The following is a 22,114-nucleotide window of genomic DNA, read 5'->3' on the forward strand; positions in this document are numbered from 1 at the left end:
TTTAGAGAGGAGGTAGTATGGTAGACCAGGGGAGGACTGGGGTTTAGAGAGGAGGTAGTATGGTAGACCAGGGGAGGACTGGGGTTTAGAGAGGAGGTAGTATGGTAGACCAGGGGAGGACTGGGGTTTAGAGAGGAGGTAGTATGGTAGACCGGGGAAGGACTGGGGTTTAGAGAGGAGGTAGTATGGTAGACCAGGGGAGGACTGGGGTTTAGAGAGGAGGTAGTATGGTAGACCAGGGAAGGACTGGGGTTTAGAGAGGAGGTAGTATGGTAGACCAGGGGAGGACTGGGGTTTAGAGAGGAGGTAGTATGGTAGACCAGGGGAGGACTGGGGTTTAGAGAGGAGGTAGTATGGTAGACCAGGGGAGGACTGGGGTTTAGAGAGGAGGTAGTATGGTAGACCAGGGGAGGACTGGGGTTTAGAGAGGGGGTAGTATGGTAGACCAGGGAAGGACTGGGGGACTGGGGTTTAGAGAGGGGGTAGTATGGTAGAACAGGGGAGGACTGGGGTTCAGAGAGGAGGTAGTATGGTAGACCAGGGGAGGACTGGGGTTTAGAGAGGAGGTAGTATGGTAGACCAGGGGAGGACTGGGGTTTAGAGAGGAGGTAGTATGGTAGACCAGGGGAGGACTGGGGTTTAGAGAGGAGGTAGTATGGTAGACCGGGGAAGGACTGGGGTTTAGAGAGGAGGTAGTATGGTAGACCAGGGGAGGACTGGGGTTTAGAGAGGAGGTAGTATGGTAGACCAGGGAAGGACTGGGGTTTAGAGAGGAGGTAGTATGGTAGACCAGGGGAGGACTGGGGTTTAGAGAGGAGGTAGTATGGTAGACCAGGGGAGGACTGGGGTTTAGAGAGGAGGTAGTATGGTAGACCAGGGGAGGACTGGGGTTTAGAGAGGAGGTAGTATGGTAGACCAGGGGAGGACTGGGGTTTAGAGAGGGGGTAGTATGGTAGACCAGGGAAGGACTGGGGGACTGGGGTTTAGAGAGGGGGTAGTATGGTAGAACAGGGGAGGACTGGGGTTCAGAGAGGAGGTAGTATGGTAGACCAGGGGAGGACTGGGGTTTAGAGAGGAGGTAGTATGGTAGACCAGGGGAGGACTGGGGTTTAGAGAGGAGGTAGTATGGTAGACCAGGGGAGGACTGGGGTTTAGAGAGGAGGTAGTATGGTAGACCGGGGAAGGACTGGGGTTTAGAGAGGAGGTAGTATGGTAGACCAGGGGAGGACTGGGGTTTAGAGAGGAGGTAGTATGGTAGACCAGGGAAGGACTGGGGTTTAGAGAGGAGGTAGTATGGTAGACCAGGGGAGGACTGGGGTTTAGAGAGGAGGTAGTATGGTAGACCAGGGGAGGACTGGGGTTTAGAGAGGAGGTAGTATGGTAGACCAGGGGAGGACTGGGGTTTAGAGAGGAGGTAGTATGGTAGACCAGGGGAGGACTGGGGTTTAGAGAGGGGGTAGTATGGTAGACCAGGGAAGGACTGGGGGACTGGGGTTTAGAGAGGGGGTAGTATGGTAGAACAGGGGAGGACTGGGGTTCAGAGAGGAGGTAGTATGGTAGACCAGGGGAGGACTGGGGTTTAGAGAGGAGGTAGTATGGTAGACCAGGGGAGGACTGGGGTTTAGAGAGGAGGTAGTATGGTAGACCAGGGAAGGACTGGGGGACTGGGGTTTAGAGAGGAGGTAGTATGGTAGACCAGGGAAGGACTGGGGTTTAGAGAGGAGGTAGTATGGTAGACCAGGGGAGGACTGGGGTTTAGAGAGGAGGTAGTATGGTAGACCAGGGAAGGACTGGGGTTTAGAGAGGAGGTAGTATGGTAGACCAGGGGAGGACTGGGGTTTAGAGAGGAGGTAGTATGGTAGACCAGGGGAGGACTGGGGTTTAGAGAGGGGGTAGTATGGTAGAACAGGGGAGGACTGGGGTTTAGAGAGGAGGTAGTATGGTAGACCAGGGAAGGACTGGGGTTTAGAGAGGAGGTAGTATGGTAGACCAGGGGAGGACTGGGGTTTAGAGAGGAGGTAGTATGGTAGACCAGGGGAGGACTGGGGTTTAGAGAGGAGGTAGTATGGTAGACCAGGGGAGGACTGGGGTTTAGAGAGGAGGTAGTATGGTAGACCAGGGGAGGACTGGGGTTTAGAGAGGAGGTAGTATGGTAGACCAGGGGTGGACTGGGGTTTAGAGAGGGGGTAGTATGGTAGACCAGGGGAGGACTGGGGTTTAGAGAGGAGGTAGTATGGTAGACCAGGGGAGGACTGGGGTTTAGAGAGGAGGTAGTATGGTAGACCAGGGGAGGACTGGGGTTTAGAGAGGAGGTAGTATGGTAGACCAGGGGAGGACTGGGGTTTAGAGAGGAGGTAGTATGGTAGACCAGGGGTGGACTGGGGTTTAGAGAGGGGGTAGTATGGTAGACCAGGGGAGGACTGGGGTTTAGAGAGGAGGTAGCATGGTAGACCAGGGAAGGACTGGGGTTTAGAGAGGAGGTAGTATGGTAGACCAGGGAAGGACTGGGGGACTGGGGTTTAGAGAGGGGGTAGTATGGTAGACCAGGGGAGGACTGGGGTTCAGAGAGGGGGTAGTATGGTAGACCAGGGGAGGACTGGGGTTTAGAGAGGAGGTAGACCAGGGAAGGACTGGGGTTTAGAGAGGGGGTAGGGTGGTACTGATAGCCCCAGGTAGACCCATTTAAACAATCTGTTACTGTGTCAAACATCAAACAGAACAATTATTTTTATACTGAACAAAATATTTAACTTGATGGAAAAGTACTTCTACTTCAGGATGTTCCAATAATTAGAAACAAGGTTTTTGCATAAAAAGATGGGTGAATATTTCCATAAACATAAGAGAGTAAAGCAATTCTCTAAGAACTAAATAGTGTATTTAAATGTATTATATTCTGGAATTTACATTTATGAAGCAATTTGCATGGTTCTATTGCATGGTTCTATTGCATGGTTCTATTGCATGGTTCTATTGCATGGTTCTAACAAAATGACGTTGTGTTAACAGTCAGAAATTGATTGAACATATGTACATTATACGATAGCCGGTAGACACATCTACCAACCCTGAGCAGAGACCAGTAGTCCTGAATATCAGTGACTGTTCTCTATGAGCCCTCATTTCAATCATTCAAATCAACCAGAGCAAACAAAGAGAGTGGTGGAAACAGTCAGGGCCATGCAAACAATAGCTACATCATCTGCATTAAGTACATCTACGGGGGACTGAGATGCAACAGCCATTCATTCACACAAACTGTGGATTCCCTCCTTTCTAGAAACGGACTGCTAACGAAGACGAAGTCTAACGCCGGCTCTCACGTGAGAGGAAGAGGAACTGAACAGCCAGCACCAGTTAAAAATAGACACCAGACAAAAGCAGAGGCAGCAAACTCACCAGGAACTCCCAACACGGAGTTACGTTTCCGGGCAGCAACAGCAGCAGTAGTAGTCCACAACAACAGAACAGTCCCTCTTTACTAGTTTGAGCCCTGGTTAACGTCAGGGTCTCTCTCTCTCTCTCTCTCTCTCTCTCTCTCTCCCTCTTCCTCTCTCTCTCTATTCTCCCTATTTCTCTCTCCTTCCCTCGTTCTCTCTTTCTCTGTCCAGCTCCAGTCCACAACAAAGCCCCATGCTGCTGCTGCCTGACTGAGGCGGTATTAGAAACAGGAGGAGCTAGCTACTAGTGGCCCCTCCCTCTGTCCCTGTGAATGAACAGAGCAGAGCAGCAGAGAGCTGAAGGGCTGATTTGCATCGCGGGGAAAGAGGAGGGGGGTGGATGAGGCTAGCAGGCGGAGGAGGGGTGGGAGGGAGGGGTAAAGGGGGAAGGGTTTTATGCATGTGATCAAAGAGCTATATTGACAGTGCTCATCGGTCACCTGCCGTTCACTCTCCTCGCCAGGCCCAACTCTCTGAGGGGGCGGGGGGGGGGAGGGGTTGAGAGGCGGGGTGCCTGGGGAGAGGGGTGAGGGGGGGGGGGGTGTAAAAGGTTCAAATGGATGAGAGGACCCCGATTGAGGAATGGGCACAAGAGGTCTCCTGTAGGCTGCATTAGAAGGCTCAGACAACCCTCCAGGAGAATGGGAGGAAAGGGGAGAGAGGGGTCTCCCTGACTCAGAACCCAAAAAGAGGGGGGGGTCCCTCATCCCTCTCTCCGTAACCCAAGCCTATTCAGACGTCCCTGGAGGACCTGGTGAAAGACGGCTTGGATAGGGGCAGGAAACAGTGGCAGGGAGCACGGAGCAGCCACGGCTTCAGATGCCCTGTCTGTCTCAAATAACACCCTGTGCCCTCTATAGGGGTCCTGGTCTAAAGTAGTGCACTATAAAGGGAATAGGGTCTAAAGTAGTGCACTATAATGGGAATCGGGTGCCATTTGCCCTGGTCTAAAGTAGTGCACTATAAAGGGAATAGGGTGCCATTTACCCTGGTCTAAAGTAGTGCACTATAAAGGGAATAGGGTCTAAAGTAGTGCACTATAAAGGGAATAGGGTCTAAAGTAGGGCACTATAAAGGGAATAGGGTGCCATTTGCCCTGGTCTAAAGTAGTGCACTATAAAGGGAATAGGGTGCCATTTACCCTGGTCTAAAGTAGTGCACTATAAAGGGAATAGGGTGCCATTTGCCCTGGTCTAAAGTAGTGCACTATAAAGGGAATAGGGTGCCATTTACCCTGGTCTAAAGTAGTGCACTATAAAGGGAATAGGGTCTAAAGTAGTGCACTATAAAGGGAATAGGGTCTAAAGTAGGGCACTATAAAGGGAATAGGGTGCCATTTGCCCTGGTCTAAAGTAGTGCACTATAAAGGGAATAGGGTGCCATTTACCCTGGTCTAAAGTAGTGCACTATAAAGGGAATAGGGTCTAAAGTAGTGCACTATAAAGGGAATAGGGTCTAAAGTAGGGCACTATAAAGGGAATAGGGTGCCATTTGCCCTGGTCTAAAGTAGTGCACTATAAAGGGAATAGGGTGCCATTTACCCTGGTCTAAAGTAGTGCACTATAAAGGGAATAGGGTGCCATTTGCCCTGGTCTAAAGTAGTGCACTATAAAGGGAATAGGGTGCCATTTACCCTGGTCTAAAGTAGTGCACTATAAAGGGAATAGGGTCTAAAGTAGTGCACTATAAAGGGAATAGGGTCTAAAGTAGGGCACTATAAAGGGAATAGGGTGCCATTTGCCCTGGTCTAAAGTAGTGCACTATAAAGGGAATAGGGTGCCATTTACCCTGGTCTAAAGTAGTGCACTATAAAGGGAATAGGGTGCCATTTGCCCTGGTCTAAAGTAGTGCACTATAAAGGGAATAGTGTGCCATTTGCCCTGGTCTAAAGTAGGGCACTATAAAGGGAATAGGGTGCCATTTGCCCTGGTCTAAAGTAGTGCACTATAAAGGGAATAGGGTGCCATTTGCCCTGGTCTAAAGTAGTGCACTATAAAGGGAATGGGGTGTCATTTACCCTGGTCTAAAGTAGTGCACTATAAAGGGAATAGGGTGCCATTTGCCCTGGTCTAAAGTAGTGCACTATAAAGGGAATAGGGTGCCATTTACCCTGGTCTAAAGTAGTGCACTATAAAGGGAATAGGGTCTAAAGTAGTGCACTATAAAGGGAATAGGGTCTAAAGTAGGGCACTATAAAGGGAATAGGGTGCCATTTGCCCTGGTCTAAAGTAGTGCACTATAAAGGGAATAGGGTGCCATTTACCCTGGTCTAAAGTAGTGCACTATAAAGGGAATAGGGTGCCATTTGCCCTGGTCTAAAGTAGTGCACTATAAAGGGAATAGGGTGCCATTTGCCCTGGTCTAAAGTAGGGCACTATAAAGGGAATAGGGTGCCATTTGCCCTGGTCTAAAGTAGTGCACTATAAAGGGAATAGGGTGCCATTTGCCCTGGTCTAAAGTAGTGCACTATAAAGGGAATAGGGTGCCATTTGCCCTGGTCTAAAGTAGTGCACTATAAAGGGAATGGGGTGTCATTTGGGAAGCAGCCCTCCTGCTTCAGAAAGTCCCCTTCTAATCTGACTGATCTGAGGCAAACAAAGACGGCTTCATCTCCAGAACACAAGACCTCAACGCTGCTCATTTGGTTGTTTCACCATGGAGCCAGAGAAATGACCTGAGGGTTATTTACTTCAGGTTATAATGAAACAATAATACACGGGGGTGTTGCTTGGCAGCCTGCCGGTGTAGTTAGGGTGTAGGACTGTGAACTATGGGAAATGGTTCCCCTAATAAATTCATAAATGGTCTGTTCTAAAATGAAGAGGCTGTTGTTTTCCCATCATGCATAACTAATGCTTGTGAGGTAGAAGAGACACAACCAAAGACAGCAGCTAGAAACTAACTTCAGGACTCTCCTGTAGTGTTTCTTACAAACACATAGTTCATGAAGATGACTCATCATGTTACTTGAATTGAAGTGGTAAATAAGAATGGAAGTGTGTTCTACAGTGTTTGTTTTGAAAAAGCAACCGTTTATTCCTCATTTACTGATGAAGAGCATTTGTGTGGCATTTTTATACAATGGGATTCAATTATTATTTTATGAATGAAGAAAATCTATTCACAATACTAAAATTACACTTTTCTTTTGTAATTGTCTTTCTCTACTCTAACAGTAGAACACCAAGACGTAAACCGTTTGGCTGCTAGTAAAAAATATTTTAAAAACACCACGAAAACGTAATTTGATAAACTATGTTTAATTGTATGACACATCCTCTAAAGTTAATTTCACCTCATGAAACTAAAGTTAATTTCACCTCATGAAACTAAAGTTAATTTCACCTCATGAAACTAAAGTTAATTTCACCTCATGAAACTAAAGTTAATTTCACCTCATGAAACTAAAGTTAATTTGACTTTGATGAAAAAGTCAAAGTTGTCAACTCAAGGCTAAACTACTTTTTATTTTTATAAAATCTACAATAAAGAGAGTTAATGTTTAAGGAAAAAAGTTACTATATATCAGGATCAAAATTATCCAAAAAACATATTTTTAAATATTTATTATATTCTGATTGCTAAAAAAAAAAAATATATACATCTGAATTTGGAAACCCAAAACAGCCTTTTGCTAATGAGGAAAATGAAATGAACACATTCCTAACTGTACATTAGTATGGGAAGGATTTAGTCTAGAAATGATTCTCTGATCAAACTGACAGCAGTGTTCTATGTTATAACAGACTGGGCTGAATGAACTTTCATAAGGTCATTGAATGGCTCATTGTTTAAAGATTCTCACGTTCCTTCTCTTAAATCAAAAAACTAAAATAATGTTTATTTTATAAAGGATCAAATGTACACTTTCTTACATCCCTTAATCTGATTACTCAATCACTGTTAATGAAAAGAAAAACTAAAATAGTGTAGGAGTTAACTATTGAAATGTAAATGCAATATAATCAGTGGGCTGTTCTCTCCACTGTGTGTCCGGCAGAACTCTTTTCCCACCAGACTGTCCCGTCTCAACCAGGGGGACGTTCAACAATAGAGACGTGGGTAAAGTGTGAGCCCGCCCCTTCAACCACACCCTCTCTACCCCCCACATCCCTCTGATGGCTCATCACTGAGACCGATCTTCTGCCAATTATCCCCTCATCAGACTCAAATTGGAAGGGAGAGGGAGGAGGATAGTCCCCACTCTGAGGATAGATCTCATGCTCTCTAAAAGGAGGGTAGTCCCCACTCTGAGGATAGATCTCATGCTCTCTAAAAGGAGGGTAGTCCCCACTCTGAGGATAGATCTCATGCTCTCTAAAAGGAGGATAGTCCCCACTCTGAGGATAGATCTCATGCTCTCTAAAAGGAGGGTAGTCCCCACTCTGAGGATAGATCTCATGCTCTCTAAAAGGAGGGTAGTCCCCACTCTGAGGATAGATCTCATGCTCTCTAAAAGGAGGATAGTCCCCACTCTGAGGATAGATCTCATGCTCTCTAAAAGGAGGGTAGTCCCCACTCTGAGGATAGATCTCATGCTCTCTAAAAGGAGGATAGTCCCCACTCTGAGGATAGATCTCATGCTCTCTAAAAGGAGGATAGTCCCCACTCTGAGGATAGATCTCATGCTCTCTAAAAGGAGGATAGTCCCCACTCTGAGGATAGATCTCATGCTCTCTAAAAGGAGGGTAGTCCCCACTCTGAGGATAGATCTCATGCTCTCTAAAAGGAGGGTAGTCCCCACTCTGAGGATAGATCTCATGCTCTCTAAAAGGAGGGTAGTCCCCACTCTGAGGATAGATCTCATGCTCTCTAAAAGGAGGATAGTCCCCACTCTGAGGATAGATCTCATGCTCTCTAAAAGGAGGGTAGTCCCCACTCTGAGGATAGATCTCATGCTCTCTAAAAGGAGGATAGTCCCCACTCTGAGGATAGATCTCATGCTCTCTAAAAGGAGGATAGTCCCCACTCTGAGGATAGATCTCATGCTCTCTAAAAGGAGGATAGTCCCCACTCTGAGGATAGATCTCATGCTCTCTAAAAGGAGGGTAGTCCCCACTCTGAGGATAGATCTCATGCTCTCTAAAAGGAGGGTAGTCCCCACTCTGAGGATAGATCTCATGCTCTCTAAAAGGAGGGTAGTCCCCACTCTGAGGATAGAACTCATGCTCTCTATAAGGAGGGTAGTCCCCACTCTGAGGATAGATCTCATGCTCTCTAAAAGCAGCTACGGGAAGGAAAACCTTTTCTCCATCTAAACTTCTGCATCAAATTAACAAGTTGCATTGATAACTTCTTATAAAAGATTTGTAATAAAACTTGGTAGAAATTATGATCAAACCAAACAAAAGTTTAACGGAACATAAAAAATAAATAAAAAAATGTAAAATGATTAAAAATGATAAATGTCATTACCTCTTTTAAAAGCAGCAATGTGTCACTTTGATTCTACTCACAGCTCTTTAGATGGCACAATGATTCTACTCACAGCTCTTTAGATGGTGTAGAGAATCATTGTACCGTATATTGGTTGTTTAGGAACAAACTGAAATCAGGAGAACTATTAGAATTTTAGCAGTCAGGAAATAGCAGAGCGATTTCTGCATATTGCATCTTTAAAAAACATAGCAAAAGACATATACATTTGAAGCCTGATAAATACTTTTTTCAGTCAGAGAAATGTGAGCCGTTGACCTGAACAAGGTGGTAGTAACCCCCCAACTGACTGTTACTGATACTGAGATAGAGGAAGTGTGTGTTTCCTAACAGTTAAAGTTCTGCTGAGAGAAGAGATGCATCCATCTCCACGTCATACTATATCCTCTCTGCACCTACACCGTGGCGCACACACACACACACACACACACACACACACACACACACACACACACACACACACACACACTCAGATGACAAACAGACACACACACACTAAACACAGGAAGACAGTTGTAAACATGCCAGTGGCTCGGGGGGGAAGAGGACCAGATTGAGGCCAGTTTGAAAGACACATAACTACCACCATCAGTCACAGACTGTATCCCAAATGGCCCCATATTCCCTTTATAGTGCACTCATTTTGACCAGTGCACTAGATAGGGAATAGGGGGCTATTTGGTATACAACCTCTGTCAGAAGTCTTAATGCAACCCATATCAATTCCCCTGTCGGACCTGTAGAGAGCAGCTTGAAGCTTTATAGCACAAGACATCATGAAGCTGTACTGGGAGAGTTGTTTTGACTCTCTAAGTAAAGTGATAGATAGTGTGGAGTATAGAAGACTGCTGGATGTTTTGTGTCAAAACGAGCATACAGCACGGTAGCAGGGATGACAGGCCCTGGCTGGTAATGTGGAGTATAGAAGACTGCTGGATGTTTTGTGTCAAAACGAGCATACAGCACGGTAGCAGGGATGACAGGCCCTGGCTGGTAATGTGGAGTATAGAAGACTGCTGGATGTTTTGTGTATGCTAAAACCTATCAAAACGAGCATACAGCACGGTAGCAGGGATGACAGGCCCTGGCTGGTAATCAGGCTCTATTAAATAAGGCAAAACAATATTCTTCCTGCACTGAAGGAAAGTGTGTCTGAGCTGAAATCATTCACACATTTAAAATGATTGACAGGTGAGTCAACGTTGTGTTAAACCCCTTTCATTTGTCATGGAATTAAGAGTTAATTACTTCTCTATTTTAGTTTGTTTGGTGTTAAGAACATATTACTTAAAAATAACCAGAAATGATTTAAGAAATGGGTAGATTTCTATGAAAAATGGGTCAGGTTGAGGAATTGAAGAAAGCCAAGGGAAGTCTGTGTCCAATAGATGAAATAAAGGCCTCGTGATCATCAGCCTTACTATGAGGGTTTACCAATCAAAGGGTTATGAAAAGCAACACATACCCTGTGGTATGCTGAGAAGGAACAATAATTGGTCACAGCTTGACATGAACAAATAGGTATGAACAATACAGCTGCATGTAGTAATCTAGCATTAAGAATCAACACCAGCTGCTACTGTAGGACGTGATGAAGGATTAACCCTGTACTGCACACCATTTGGTTGTTCATTACTACAAATATTATATACTATTTTTTGGGAAGTTTTATGCCTTTTGATAATGTATCAATAATTGAAAAAAGAATCTATTGAAAAAAAGACAGAATAGAACTTGAAACTAATGTTAAGACCAACAACAGATTAAGGGGAACGTAGTACAAAGAAGCACTCTTTTCATTCCAAAAATACAAGTTGCGCATAAACTACATTCTGGGGCCCATTCTTCCTAGCTGTCATTGTCCTAAAGTTCATGGCCCTCTCTATCAGATTAGGCTAGAATGGAATGTCTCTGTGTCCACTGCCTGTGAATGGCAGTGGATATGTTGGACAAAAATTGTCCAAGGCCATCCTTTTACACGTCTTTCATTGAGCATGATATTGCCCTGAGGCAAAAAGAAAAGTAGCCCGACTGCACAATGTTGCCCTGAGGCAACAAAATAACATTTCATTTTTTGAATAAATATAAAAAGAAAATGTTTAAAACCTATCAAATATTCTGCTTTAGAGGTTCCTACACAAGTACATATTTTTATTGTCTCTATTTAAACATGCAAAATAATGAAATGCATTGTACCCTTCACTTACTCAGGTCGCTCTGCTTCCTGTAAGAAGGTCCCTCCCCCAATTGATACGTCATACCAACTTCTGCACCTCATTGGCTTATTTACAGACATGTCATCTCATATTGTCATGTGTAGGAGTTTTTTTAAATGATATGGGGGCAAAAAGGTTGTGTGCAGTAGAGTGTTAAACAGATAACACATTAAGGAAGATATTACGAAGCTCACAATCATATATTTACAATGATTTACTTGAATCAAAAAATGATCTTAACCTGTAAAAAAAAAAAGGCAATACAAAATAATGATATATATAATCTTGGCTTTTTACAAGCAAACTAGACCCAAATGCAATGTGTGGAAGGACAATCCTGCTTGAATGTACACCAGTGGAACACATTAAGGAATATTATTACCAGTGGAAAAGTACTAATTGTAGTAAACCTACTAGTTGTATTTTAGTCAAATATAAAAGGAAATAGCACAGGAAATAGGGGAAAACAGCCAGCGAAATCCTCGCAGAAAGAAACAGTTTGTTTTTCTCATCCAGCTCTGCTCATTCAGGCAGCTTCAGAAAGAAACCCTGGGCCAGCAGCACCCGTGGTGACAGACAGGTCAAACGCATCAGAAAGCAGGGCTCTGCTGTCCTCTAGTGGTGAGGTTGAGATACTTACAGAAGTTGCCAGGAGGCTGGATGCTGTGCCTGGTCAGAGAACACCATCCTACAGGGAATATGTCTCTGGAGTCAAACTGGCACCAGTAGTCGAAGGCCCCTCTCCAGCCGTCAAACATCACAAAGATCTCATCACCTAAAAATAAAGATTACAATAACAAACAGTAAGACGTAGCAGGAGATACATCAACCAGACGGCAAATAGGGGACAAAGGAACAATAGTGTTATAGTAAATAACAACCATTATAGAGGTACAGTTATAAAGTTGTCCTCCAAAGAGATGGGGTAAAGGTGGGTCATATAAAAATATCTTGTTACCTTTGACCTCTCCGATGGTTGCCGGGCAAATCAGGTAGGGGTTCTTCTTGTCCACTGCTTCTAGCTTCATCCCAGGTTTAAAGAGGTTCTGGGAGGGCATGGAGGGTTCCTACACACAGAGAACTCTCTGTTAGTCCAGACCAGACAGATCTGTTTATATACACACACAGAGAACTCTCTGTTAGTCCACACCAGACAGATCTGTTTATATACACACACAGAGAATTCTCTGTTAGTCCAGACCAGACAGATCTGTTTATATACACACACAGAGAACTCTGTTAGTCCAGACCAGACAGATCTGTTTATATACACACACAGAGAACTCTCTGTTAGTCCAGACCAGACAGATCTGTTAATATACACACAGAGAGAATTCTCTGTTAGTCCAGACCAGACAGATCTGTTTATATACACACACAGAGAACTCTGTTAGTCCAGACCAGACAGATCTGTTTATATACACACAGAGAGAACTCTGTTAGTCCAGACCAGACAGATCTGTTTATATACACACAGAGAGAACTCTGTTAGTCCAGACCAGACAGATCTGTTAATATACACACAGAGAACTCTCTGTTAGTCCAGACCAGACAGATCTGTTTATATACACACAGAGAACTCTCTGTTAGTCCAGACCAGACAGATCTGTTTATATACACACAGAGAACTCTCTGTTAGTCCAGACCAGACAGATCTGTTAATATACACACAGAGAACTCTCTGTTAGTCCAGACCAGACAGATCTGTTTATATACACACAGAGAGAACTCTGTTAGTCCAGACCAGACAGATCTGTTAATATACACACAGAGAACTCTCTGTTAGTCCAGACCAGACAGATCTGTTAATATACACACAGAGAACTCTCTGTTAGTCCAGACCAGACAGATCTGTTTATACACACACAGAGACCTCTATGTTAGTCCAGACCAGACAGATCTGTTTATGTACACACACGTAAATCATTGATCAGTAAATCAATACACTACAATACAGCTTTATGGTCCAATGTGAAATGTTCCATTTTTCTTTCTTGACCTTTTTAAAAGCTGTGGCTGGTGCCATCTCTGCTCCAGTCAGGGTTCTCAGGAGGAACATAGGCCACGAGGAGGCATTCATTCTGAAGCCTAAAGACAACTCAAAGAAAAAGTTAAAGATTTAGAATATATTGCTACTTTATTGCTGTTATAAGCAAGTACAACACTTTATAATGTCTTATTAACATATATGATATGTTATATTTTATGCTATAATATGTTACATTATAATAAACAAATAACTTCACAGATCTTCATTGTAAAAGGGTTTAAACACTGTTTCCCATGCTTGTTCAATGAACCATGAACAATTAATGAACATGCACCTGTGGAACGGTCGTTAAGAAAGTAACAGCTTACAGATGGTAGGCAATTAAGGTCACAGTTATGAAAACTTAAGACACTAAAGAGGCCTTTCTACTGACTCTGAAAAACACCAAAAGAAAGATGCCCAGAGTCCATGCTCATCTATGTGAACGTGCCTTAGGCATGCTGCTAGGAGGCATGAGGACTGCAGATGTGGCCAGGGCCATAAATTGCAATGTCCGTACTGTGAGACGCCTACAGGGAGACAGGATGGACAGCTGATCGTCCTCGCAGTTGCAGACCACGTGTAACAACACCTGCACAGGATCGGTACATCCGAACATCACACCTGCGGGACAGGTACAGGATGTCAACAACAACTGCCCGAGTTACACCAGGAACGCGCAATCCCTCCATCGGTGTCCGCAATAGGCTGAGAGAGGCTGGACTGAGGGCTTGTAGGCCTGTTGTAAGGCAGGTCCTCAACAGACATCACCAGCAACAACGTTGCCTATGGGCACAAACCCACCGTCGCTGGACTAGACAGTACCGGCAAAAAGTGCTCTTCACTGACGAGTCGCGGTTTCGTCTCACCAGGGGTGATGTTCGGCTTCACGTTTATCGGCGAAGGAATGAGCGATACACTGAGACCTGTACTCTGGAGCGGGATCGATTTGGAGGTGGAGGGTCCGTCATGGTCTGGGGTGGTGTGTCACGGCATCATCGAACTGAGCTTGTTGTCATTGCAGGCAATCTCAACGCTGTGCGTTACAGGGAGGACATCCTCCTCCCTCATGTGGCACCCTTCCTGCAGGCTCATCCTGACATGACCCTCCAGCATGACAATGCCACCAGCCATACTGCTCGTTCTGTGCGTGATTTCCTGCAAGACAGAAATGTCAGTGTTCTACCATGGCCAACGAAGATCCCGGATCTCAATCCCATTGAGCACGTCTGGGACCTGTTGGATCAGAGGGTGAGGGCTAGGGCCATTCCCCCCAAAAATGTACGGAAACTTGCAGGTGCCTTGGTGGAGGAGTAGGGTAACATCTCACAGCAAGAACTGGCTAATCGGGTGCAGTCCATGAGGAGGAGATGCACTTCAGTACTTAATGCAGCTGGGGGCCACACCAGATACTGACTGTTACTTTTGATTTTGACCCCCCCCCCCTTTGTTCAGGGACACATTATTCCATTTCTGTTAGTCACATGTCTGTGGAACTTGTTCAGTTTATGTCTCAGTTGTTGAATCTTGTTATGTTTATACAAATATTTACACATGTTAAGTTTGCTGAAAATAAACGCAGTTGACAGTGAGAAGACATTTCTTTTTTGCTGAGTTTATGTTATAATATGTTACGCTATAATATGTTATGTTATAATATGTTATGCTATAATGTGTTATGTTATAATGTGTTATGTTCTAATGTGTTATGCTAATGTGTTATGCTATAATATGTTGTTATAATGTGTTACAATATGTTATGCTATAATGTGTTATGCTATAATATGTTATTCTATAATGTGTTATGCTATAATGTATTATAATGTGTTATGCTATAATGTGTTACGCTATAATGTGTTATGCTATAACGTGTTATGCTATAATATGTTATGCTATAATGTGTTATTCTATAATGTGTTACGCTATAATGTGTTACGCTATAATGTGTTACGCTATAATATGTTATAATGTGTTATGCTATAATGTGTTACGCTATAATATGTTATTCTATAATGTGTTATGCTATAATATATTATAATGTGTTATGCTATAATGTGTTACGCTATAATATGTTATTCTATAATGTGTTATGCTATAATGTGTTATGCTATAATGTGTTATGCTATAATGTGTTATGCTAGAATGTGTTATGCTAGAATGTGTTATGCTAGAATGTGTTATGCTAGAATGTGTTATGCTAGAATGTGTTATGCTAGAATGTGTTATGCTATAATGTGTTATGCTATAATATGCTATGCTATAATGTATTATAATGTGTTATGCTATAATGTGTTGTTATAATGTGTTACAATATGTTATGCTATAATGTGTTATGCTATAATATGTTATGCTATAATATGTTATGCTATAATGTGTTATGCTATAATGTGTTACGCTATAATGTGTCATGCTATAACGTGTTATGCTATAATGTGTTATGCTAGAATGTGTTATGCTATAATATGCTATGCTATAATGTATTATAATGTGTTATGCTATAATATGTTGTTATAATGTGTTACAATATGTTATGCTATAATGTGTTATGCTATAATGTGTTATGCTATAATGTGTTATAGTGTGTTATGCTATAATGTGTTATGCTATAATGTGTTATGTTATAATGTGTTACAATATGTTATGCTATAATGTGTTATGCTATAATGTGTTATGCTATAATGTGTTATGCTATAATGTATTATAATGTGTTATGCTATAATATGCTATAATGTGTTATGCTATAATTTGTTATGCTATAATATGCTATAATGTGTTATGATATAATGTGTTATGCTATAATGTGTTGTTATAATGTGTTACAATATGTTGTTATAATGTGTTACAATATGTTATGCTATAATATGTTAAATAAAAAGCATGAGCTGGCGCAGACCCAGAGAACATTATTTAGTGTTGAGGTGCTGACTAACGGAGAATAAACTGTAAACTATAAATACAAAGAGAGTGGCACAATCCATATACAGTTGAAGTCGGAAGTTGACATACACTTAGGTCGGAGTCATTAAAACCCGTTTATCAACCACTCCCCAAATTTGTGTGTTAACAAACTATAGTTTTGCAAGTCGGTTAGGACATCTACTTTGTGCATAACACAAGTCATTTTTCCAACAATTGTTTACAGACAGATTATTTCACTTAATCACAATTCCAGTGGGTCAGAAATGTACATACACTAAGTTGACTGTGCCTTTAAACAGCTTGGAAAATCCACAAAATGATGTCATGGCTTTAGAAGCTTCTGATAGGCTAATTGACATAATTTGTGTCAATTGGAGGTGGACCTGTGGATGTATTTCCAGGCCTACCTTCAAACTCAGTGCCTTTGCTTGACATCATAGGAAAATCAAAAGAAATCAGCCAAGACCTCAGAAAAACAATTGTAGACCTCTACAAGTCTGGATTTTTTTTCTCCCAAACGCCTGAAGGTACCCCGTTCATCTGTACAAACAATAGTATGCAAGTATAAACACCATGGGACCACGCAGCCGTCATACCGCTCAGTAAGGAGACGCGTTCTGTCTCCTAGAGATCGACGTACTTCGGTGCAAAAAGTGCAAATCAATCCCAGAATAACAGCAAAGGACTTTGTGAAGATGCTGGAGGAAACAGGTACAAAATTATCTATTTCCACAGTAAAACAAGTTCTAAATCGACATAACCGGAAAGGTCGCTCAGCAAGGAAGAAGCCACTGCTCCAAAACCGTCATAAAAAAGCCAGACTACGGTTTGCAACTGCACATGGGGACAAAGATCGTACTTTTTGGAGAAATGTCCTCTGGTCTGATGAAACAAAAATAGAACTGTTTGGCCATGATGACCATTGTTATGTTTGGAGGAAAAAGGTTGGAGGCTTGCAAGCCGAATAACCCCATCCAAACCGTGAAGCACGGGGGTGGCAGCGTCATGTTGTGGGGGTGCTTTACTGCAGGAGGGACTGGTGCACTTCACAAAATAGATGGCATCATGAGGAAGGAAATTTATGTGGATATATTGAAGCAACATCAGTCAGGAAGTTAAAGCTTGGTCGCAAATGGGTCTTCCAAATGAACAACTTTTCTTTTTTTTCACCAATATTTCAACAATGACCCCAAGCATACTTCCAAATTTGTGGCAAAATGGCTTGAGGACAACAAAGTCATGGTATTAGAGTGGCCATCACAAAGCCCTGACCTCAATCCTATAGAAAATTTGTGGGCAGACCTGAAAAAGCGTGTGCGAGCAAGGAGGCCTACAAACCTGACTCAGTTACACCAGCTCTGTCAGGAGGAATGGGCCAAAATTCACCCAACTTATTGTGGGAAGCTTGCGGAAGGCTACCCGAAACATTTGACCCAAGTTAAACAATTTAAAGGCAATGCTACCAAATACTAATTGAGTGTATGTGAACTTCTGACCCACTGGGAATGTGATGAAAGAAATAAAAGCTGAAATAAATCATTCTCTCTACTATTATTCTGTCATTTCACATTCTTAAAATAAAGTGGTGATCCTAACTGACCTAAGACAGGGAATTTTTACTAGGATTAAATGTCAGGAATTGTGAAAAACTGAGTTTAAATGTATTTGGCTAAGGTTTATGTAAATTTCCGACTTCAACTGTATGTATAACCTCACAGTAATACATTTTTACCCAATAAATTACTGTGAGGTTATACATATAGAGTGTGCAACTCTTTGTTTTTATGTTATAATATTATATAATATGCTATATAATATGTTATGCTATAATATGTTATGCTATAATATGTTATAATATGCTATATGATGTTATAATATGTTATGTTATAATATGTTATATGCTATATGTTATGTTATAATATGTTATAATATGCTATATGATATGTTATAATATGTTATAATTTGCTATATGTTGTTATAATATGTTATATGATGTTATAATATGTTATGATATAATATGTTATAATATGCTATATGATATGTTATGTTATATGATATGTTATAATATGTTATGCTATAATATGTTATATATGTTATAATATGCTATATGTTATATTATGTTATACAATGCTATATGTTATGTTATAATATGTTATGTTATAATATGCTATATGTTATGTTATATTATGTTATATTATATGTTATAATATGCTATATGTTATGTTATAATATGTTATATTATATATTATAATATGCTATATGTTATGTTATAATATGTTATGTTATAATATGTTATATATGTTATAATATGCTATATGTTATGTTATAATATGTTATATTATATATTATAATATGCTATATGTTATGTTATAATATGTTATGTTATATGTTATAATATGCTATATGTTATGTTATAATATGTTATATTATATGTTATAATATGCTATATGTTATGTTATAATATGTTATATTATATATTATAATATGCTATATGTTATGTTATAATATGTTATGTTATATGTTATAATATGCTATATGTTATGTTATAATATGTTATATTATATGTTATAATATGCTATATGTTATGTTATAATATGTTATATTATATATTATAATATGCTATATGTTATGTTATAATATGTTATGTTATATGTTATAATATGCTATATGTTATGTTATAATATGTTATATTATATGTTATAATATGCTATATGTTATGTTATAATATGTTATATTATATGTTATAATATGCTATATGTTATGTTATAATATGTTATGTTATAATATGTTATATGATGTTATAATATGTAATGTTATATGATATGTTATAATATTTTTTTATTTATTTATTTATTTTACCGTTATTTTACCAGGTAAGTTGACTGAGAACACGTTCTCATTTGCAGCAACGACCTGGGGAATAGTTACAGGGGAGAGGAGGGGGATGAATGAGCCAATTGTAAACTGGGGATTATTAGGTGACCATGATGGTTTGAGGGCCAGATTGGGAATGTTATATGTTATGTTATAATATGTTATGTTATGTTATAATAGGTTATATGATATGTTATAATATGTTATATGTTATGTTATAATATGTTATAATATGCTATATGATGTTATAATATGTTATAATATGTTATAATATGCTATATGATATGTTATATGGGATGTTATATTATAATATGTTATATGCTATTATATGTTATGTGTTATGTTATAATATGTTATAACGTTATATGTTATTGTGACAGGTTAAAGGAAATACTAATAGCCTGTTATACATTAAAAAGTATTAGTAAGTTCATAGTATGTGAGGATCTTAAAACATCTAAGGTTAAAAAGATCATGCATTCAGTATTAGTTGATAGATTGATAACATGTATATAATTGTGTTAAAATCCGTCAAGCATACAAAGGGTACGAATTGTGAGAGGAATGTGTAAACGTTATGTTGATTACTTTATTTTGTCGTGGGTAAAAGTGTTAATCTGTGATCTACTAAATGCTCTTAATCTATGAGCCTGAGATCGATTGCTCTCGACTCCACTCAAGTTCCCGGAGAAACCGTGGTCTTTTCTCATTGCACTAAAAGTTCTCAATGAGTAAACATTACCGTATCACTCTCGTGATTCTTTCTCCCCTTTTTCAGGTACGTTATTGATGATTAAAAAGATTAATTTAAATGTAATAACTCGCTAACATGTCAAGAGTGTTTAAGGTGTGTCTTAGTAACATATTGAGGAAGTTAGTTAAGTTTGCAGAGAGTAATATGAGCCCTGCTCGGTTGCAGCTAGCTTCGTACTGCTAGGTACTGCTAGGTAGCTGCCATTTTATGTCGATTGTGAATGAACATGTGCATTATTAATAAGATATTTCGCGGCGTTATTTGTGTAATGGTTTTTCAAACACTTTATTGCCTGTTGATAAATTGAGTTATGGTTTACTGAGTTAAAGCTTTGTGCTTGACAGTTATATTGAAAATAGTATTTGTTTCAGTGATGTACAGTGTATACTGTTGTGACTTGAATAAGCCTTGTACCCTACAAAACTATCTATTTCCTGTAGATCTGTTATTCTGTAAAATGTGTTACTTATGTAAAATGAGAAACATTCCGTATCACACTCATGATTCTTTCTCCCCTTTTTCAGGGGTGTAACATTATAATATGTTATGTGTTATGTTATAATATGTTATGTGTTATGTTATAATATGTTATAACGTTATATGTTATTTCAGGATATAGTGCAGCCTTTACCCAGCAGCAGTTGCAGCATGTCTCCTTTCCTCTCACAGGTCCCTATAGGCTGGATGTATAATAAACTTTTCTAAAGTCTTATAACATGTCATATCTCTCTATGTAGCCTTACCCAGAGGTGGCTGCAGCATGTCTCCTGTCCTCTCACAGGTCCCTATAGGCTGAATGTCTGAGGAGTCCACCAGTCTCCAGAAATCGTTGGTGTTGTCACTCCCGTCCAGACGGAGACGCAGGCGCGTACCCATCATACCCATCACCGTGGCGATGCAGATGGACGTGTTGTTCCGAGGGTCGTGGGCTTCCAGCTTCATACCAGCCTTGAAGTCATTACTGGGAGGGAAACGGGACTGGGGGAGACAGGAGGACAATGGATCAGTCATGAATGGAATGATTTGCTTATATGGGGCGACAGGTAGCCTACTGGTTAGAGCGTTGGGCCAGTAACCAAAAATAAATAAAAAATCTGTCGTTCTGTCCCTGAACAAGGAAGTTAACCCACTGTTCCCCGGCCCGTGAAGACGTGGATGTTGATTAAGACAGCCCTCCGCACCTCTGATTCAGAGGGGTTGGGTTAAATGACACGTTTCAGTTGAATGCATTCAGTTGGACAACTGACTAGGTATCCCCCTTTCCCTATCTAAACCTAATGTTATGTTGGGCAGAGTTTTATCTAAACCTAATGTTAGGCAGAGTTTTATCTAAACCTAATGTTACCAAATTGTTGACACCTTTTCTAATCCTCTCAGATCTAGGAATGCATGGGGGGGGGGGGGGGGGGGGTTTATTTGGGATTGGACACAAGTCAAAAAGCACTTCCTAAAGCAGCCCATAGTGTTGTAGTTACTAGGTCATATCTACCTGTCTGAAACAGCTGGGAGAAGCGGCTGTGGATGACGTTTCCTTAAGGTACTCCTCCCAACTGAAGGGTTCTGGCAAAACAAAAGGTCATAGTTCATACTATCTGACAATCGTAGGTTACACTATATTGTGACAGAGAAGAACATTGCAGGACATGTTTAATACCATTAAATTTATCCAGAGAGGGGGGGCCGGTTCCTGGAGAGGGGTTACTTCTCTCAGGTTTCTCCCTCCTCTCTTCTTTTGGCTCTGAAAAGGAGACAGTTCAACACCTCATTTAAACACTTTAGAGTAGAATAGAAAATAATAGAACCAATTCAACACAAAGCATTAAAAAAGTGATGACCTTTCTGAGGTGTTCGGCCCATTGTGACCGATGGTACCACCAGGTGCCAGGTGAGGGGACCCCAGACTGGTCAATGTGCCACTACCGACGCGGTGCTGAGCCCCTAGAGCAGATACACAGAGAGAGACATTTATTTGTTAACCTGTATTTAACCAGGAAATGCCAATGCATGATTTTCTTAACCTTTATTTAACCAGGAAGTTCCACTGAGGTCAAGATACATTTTAAACAGGGGATACAAGTAGAGTTAGGCGGGGCCCTCTTTCTAGGTTGGTACAGCAGGCAAAATCTATATCCACAGCTTGTTTCAGCAAGAGTACACACAAAGAAACATCTACTGGAGAAATATCTAACAGCAACAACTGACATGGAGGGGAATTTTTTGATCATCTTCATTGCCACAGCAGCTAAAGCAGCAGAAGCTGGGAACAGGACACAGAAGGAAAAGGATCAGTGTTAATCACGAGGAACGCATTCTGAGGGAATGAAAAGCAGAAGTGCATTTCATCACTGACAGACAGTGTAATAATCTACTGGGCCTCCGGACCATGCAGGCTTCTGAAGATCAAAGAGTACTTGGAGCTCTCCACAGCCGTCATGGCTGTGGACGG

The 22,114-nt window shown here is 41.1% G+C and overlaps 1 protein-coding gene across 1 annotated transcript; it reads right to left on the reverse strand.

Annotated features, from left to right (window-relative positions):
• Positions 1-8,630: 8,630 nt before the first annotated feature.
• Positions 8,631-21,704, reverse strand: LOC129848725 (sex comb on midleg-like protein 2). Its single transcript, XM_055915827.1, has 7 exons — positions 21,504-21,704; positions 21,323-21,406; positions 21,158-21,228; positions 20,412-20,646; positions 13,092-13,180; positions 12,051-12,159; positions 8,631-11,867 (listed from the first exon to the last, which is right to left on the reverse strand). The coding sequence occupies exons 1-7, from the start codon at positions 21,523-21,525 to the stop codon at positions 11,683-11,685; spliced, it is 795 nt and encodes a 264-aa protein (XP_055771802.1). The 5' UTR covers positions 21,526-21,704; the 3' UTR covers positions 8,631-11,682.
• Between the last annotated feature and the right edge of the window lie 410 nt (positions 21,705-22,114).

The sequence above is a fragment of the Salvelinus fontinalis genome, unplaced genomic scaffold (assembly GCF_029448725.1).
Source record: "Salvelinus fontinalis isolate EN_2023a unplaced genomic scaffold, ASM2944872v1 scaffold_1135, whole genome shotgun sequence".
Lineage (NCBI taxonomy): Eukaryota > Metazoa > Chordata > Actinopteri > Salmoniformes > Salmonidae > Salvelinus > Salvelinus fontinalis.

Excerpts from the sequence above, each read along its gene's own strand:
- LOC129848725 (XM_055915827.1), bottom strand. The coding sequence starts at position 21,525 with ATGGGCCGAACACCTCAGAAAG. Across the intron at positions 21,407-21,503 it reads GGGCCGAACACCTCAGAAAG|AGCCAAAAGAAGAGAGGAGG; the intron begins GTCATCACTTTT and ends TCTCCTTTTCAG. Across the intron at positions 13,181-20,411 it reads CATGCTGCAGCCACCTCTGG|GCTTCAGAATGAATGCCTCC; the intron begins GTAAGGCTACAT and ends AGTTGTCTTTAG.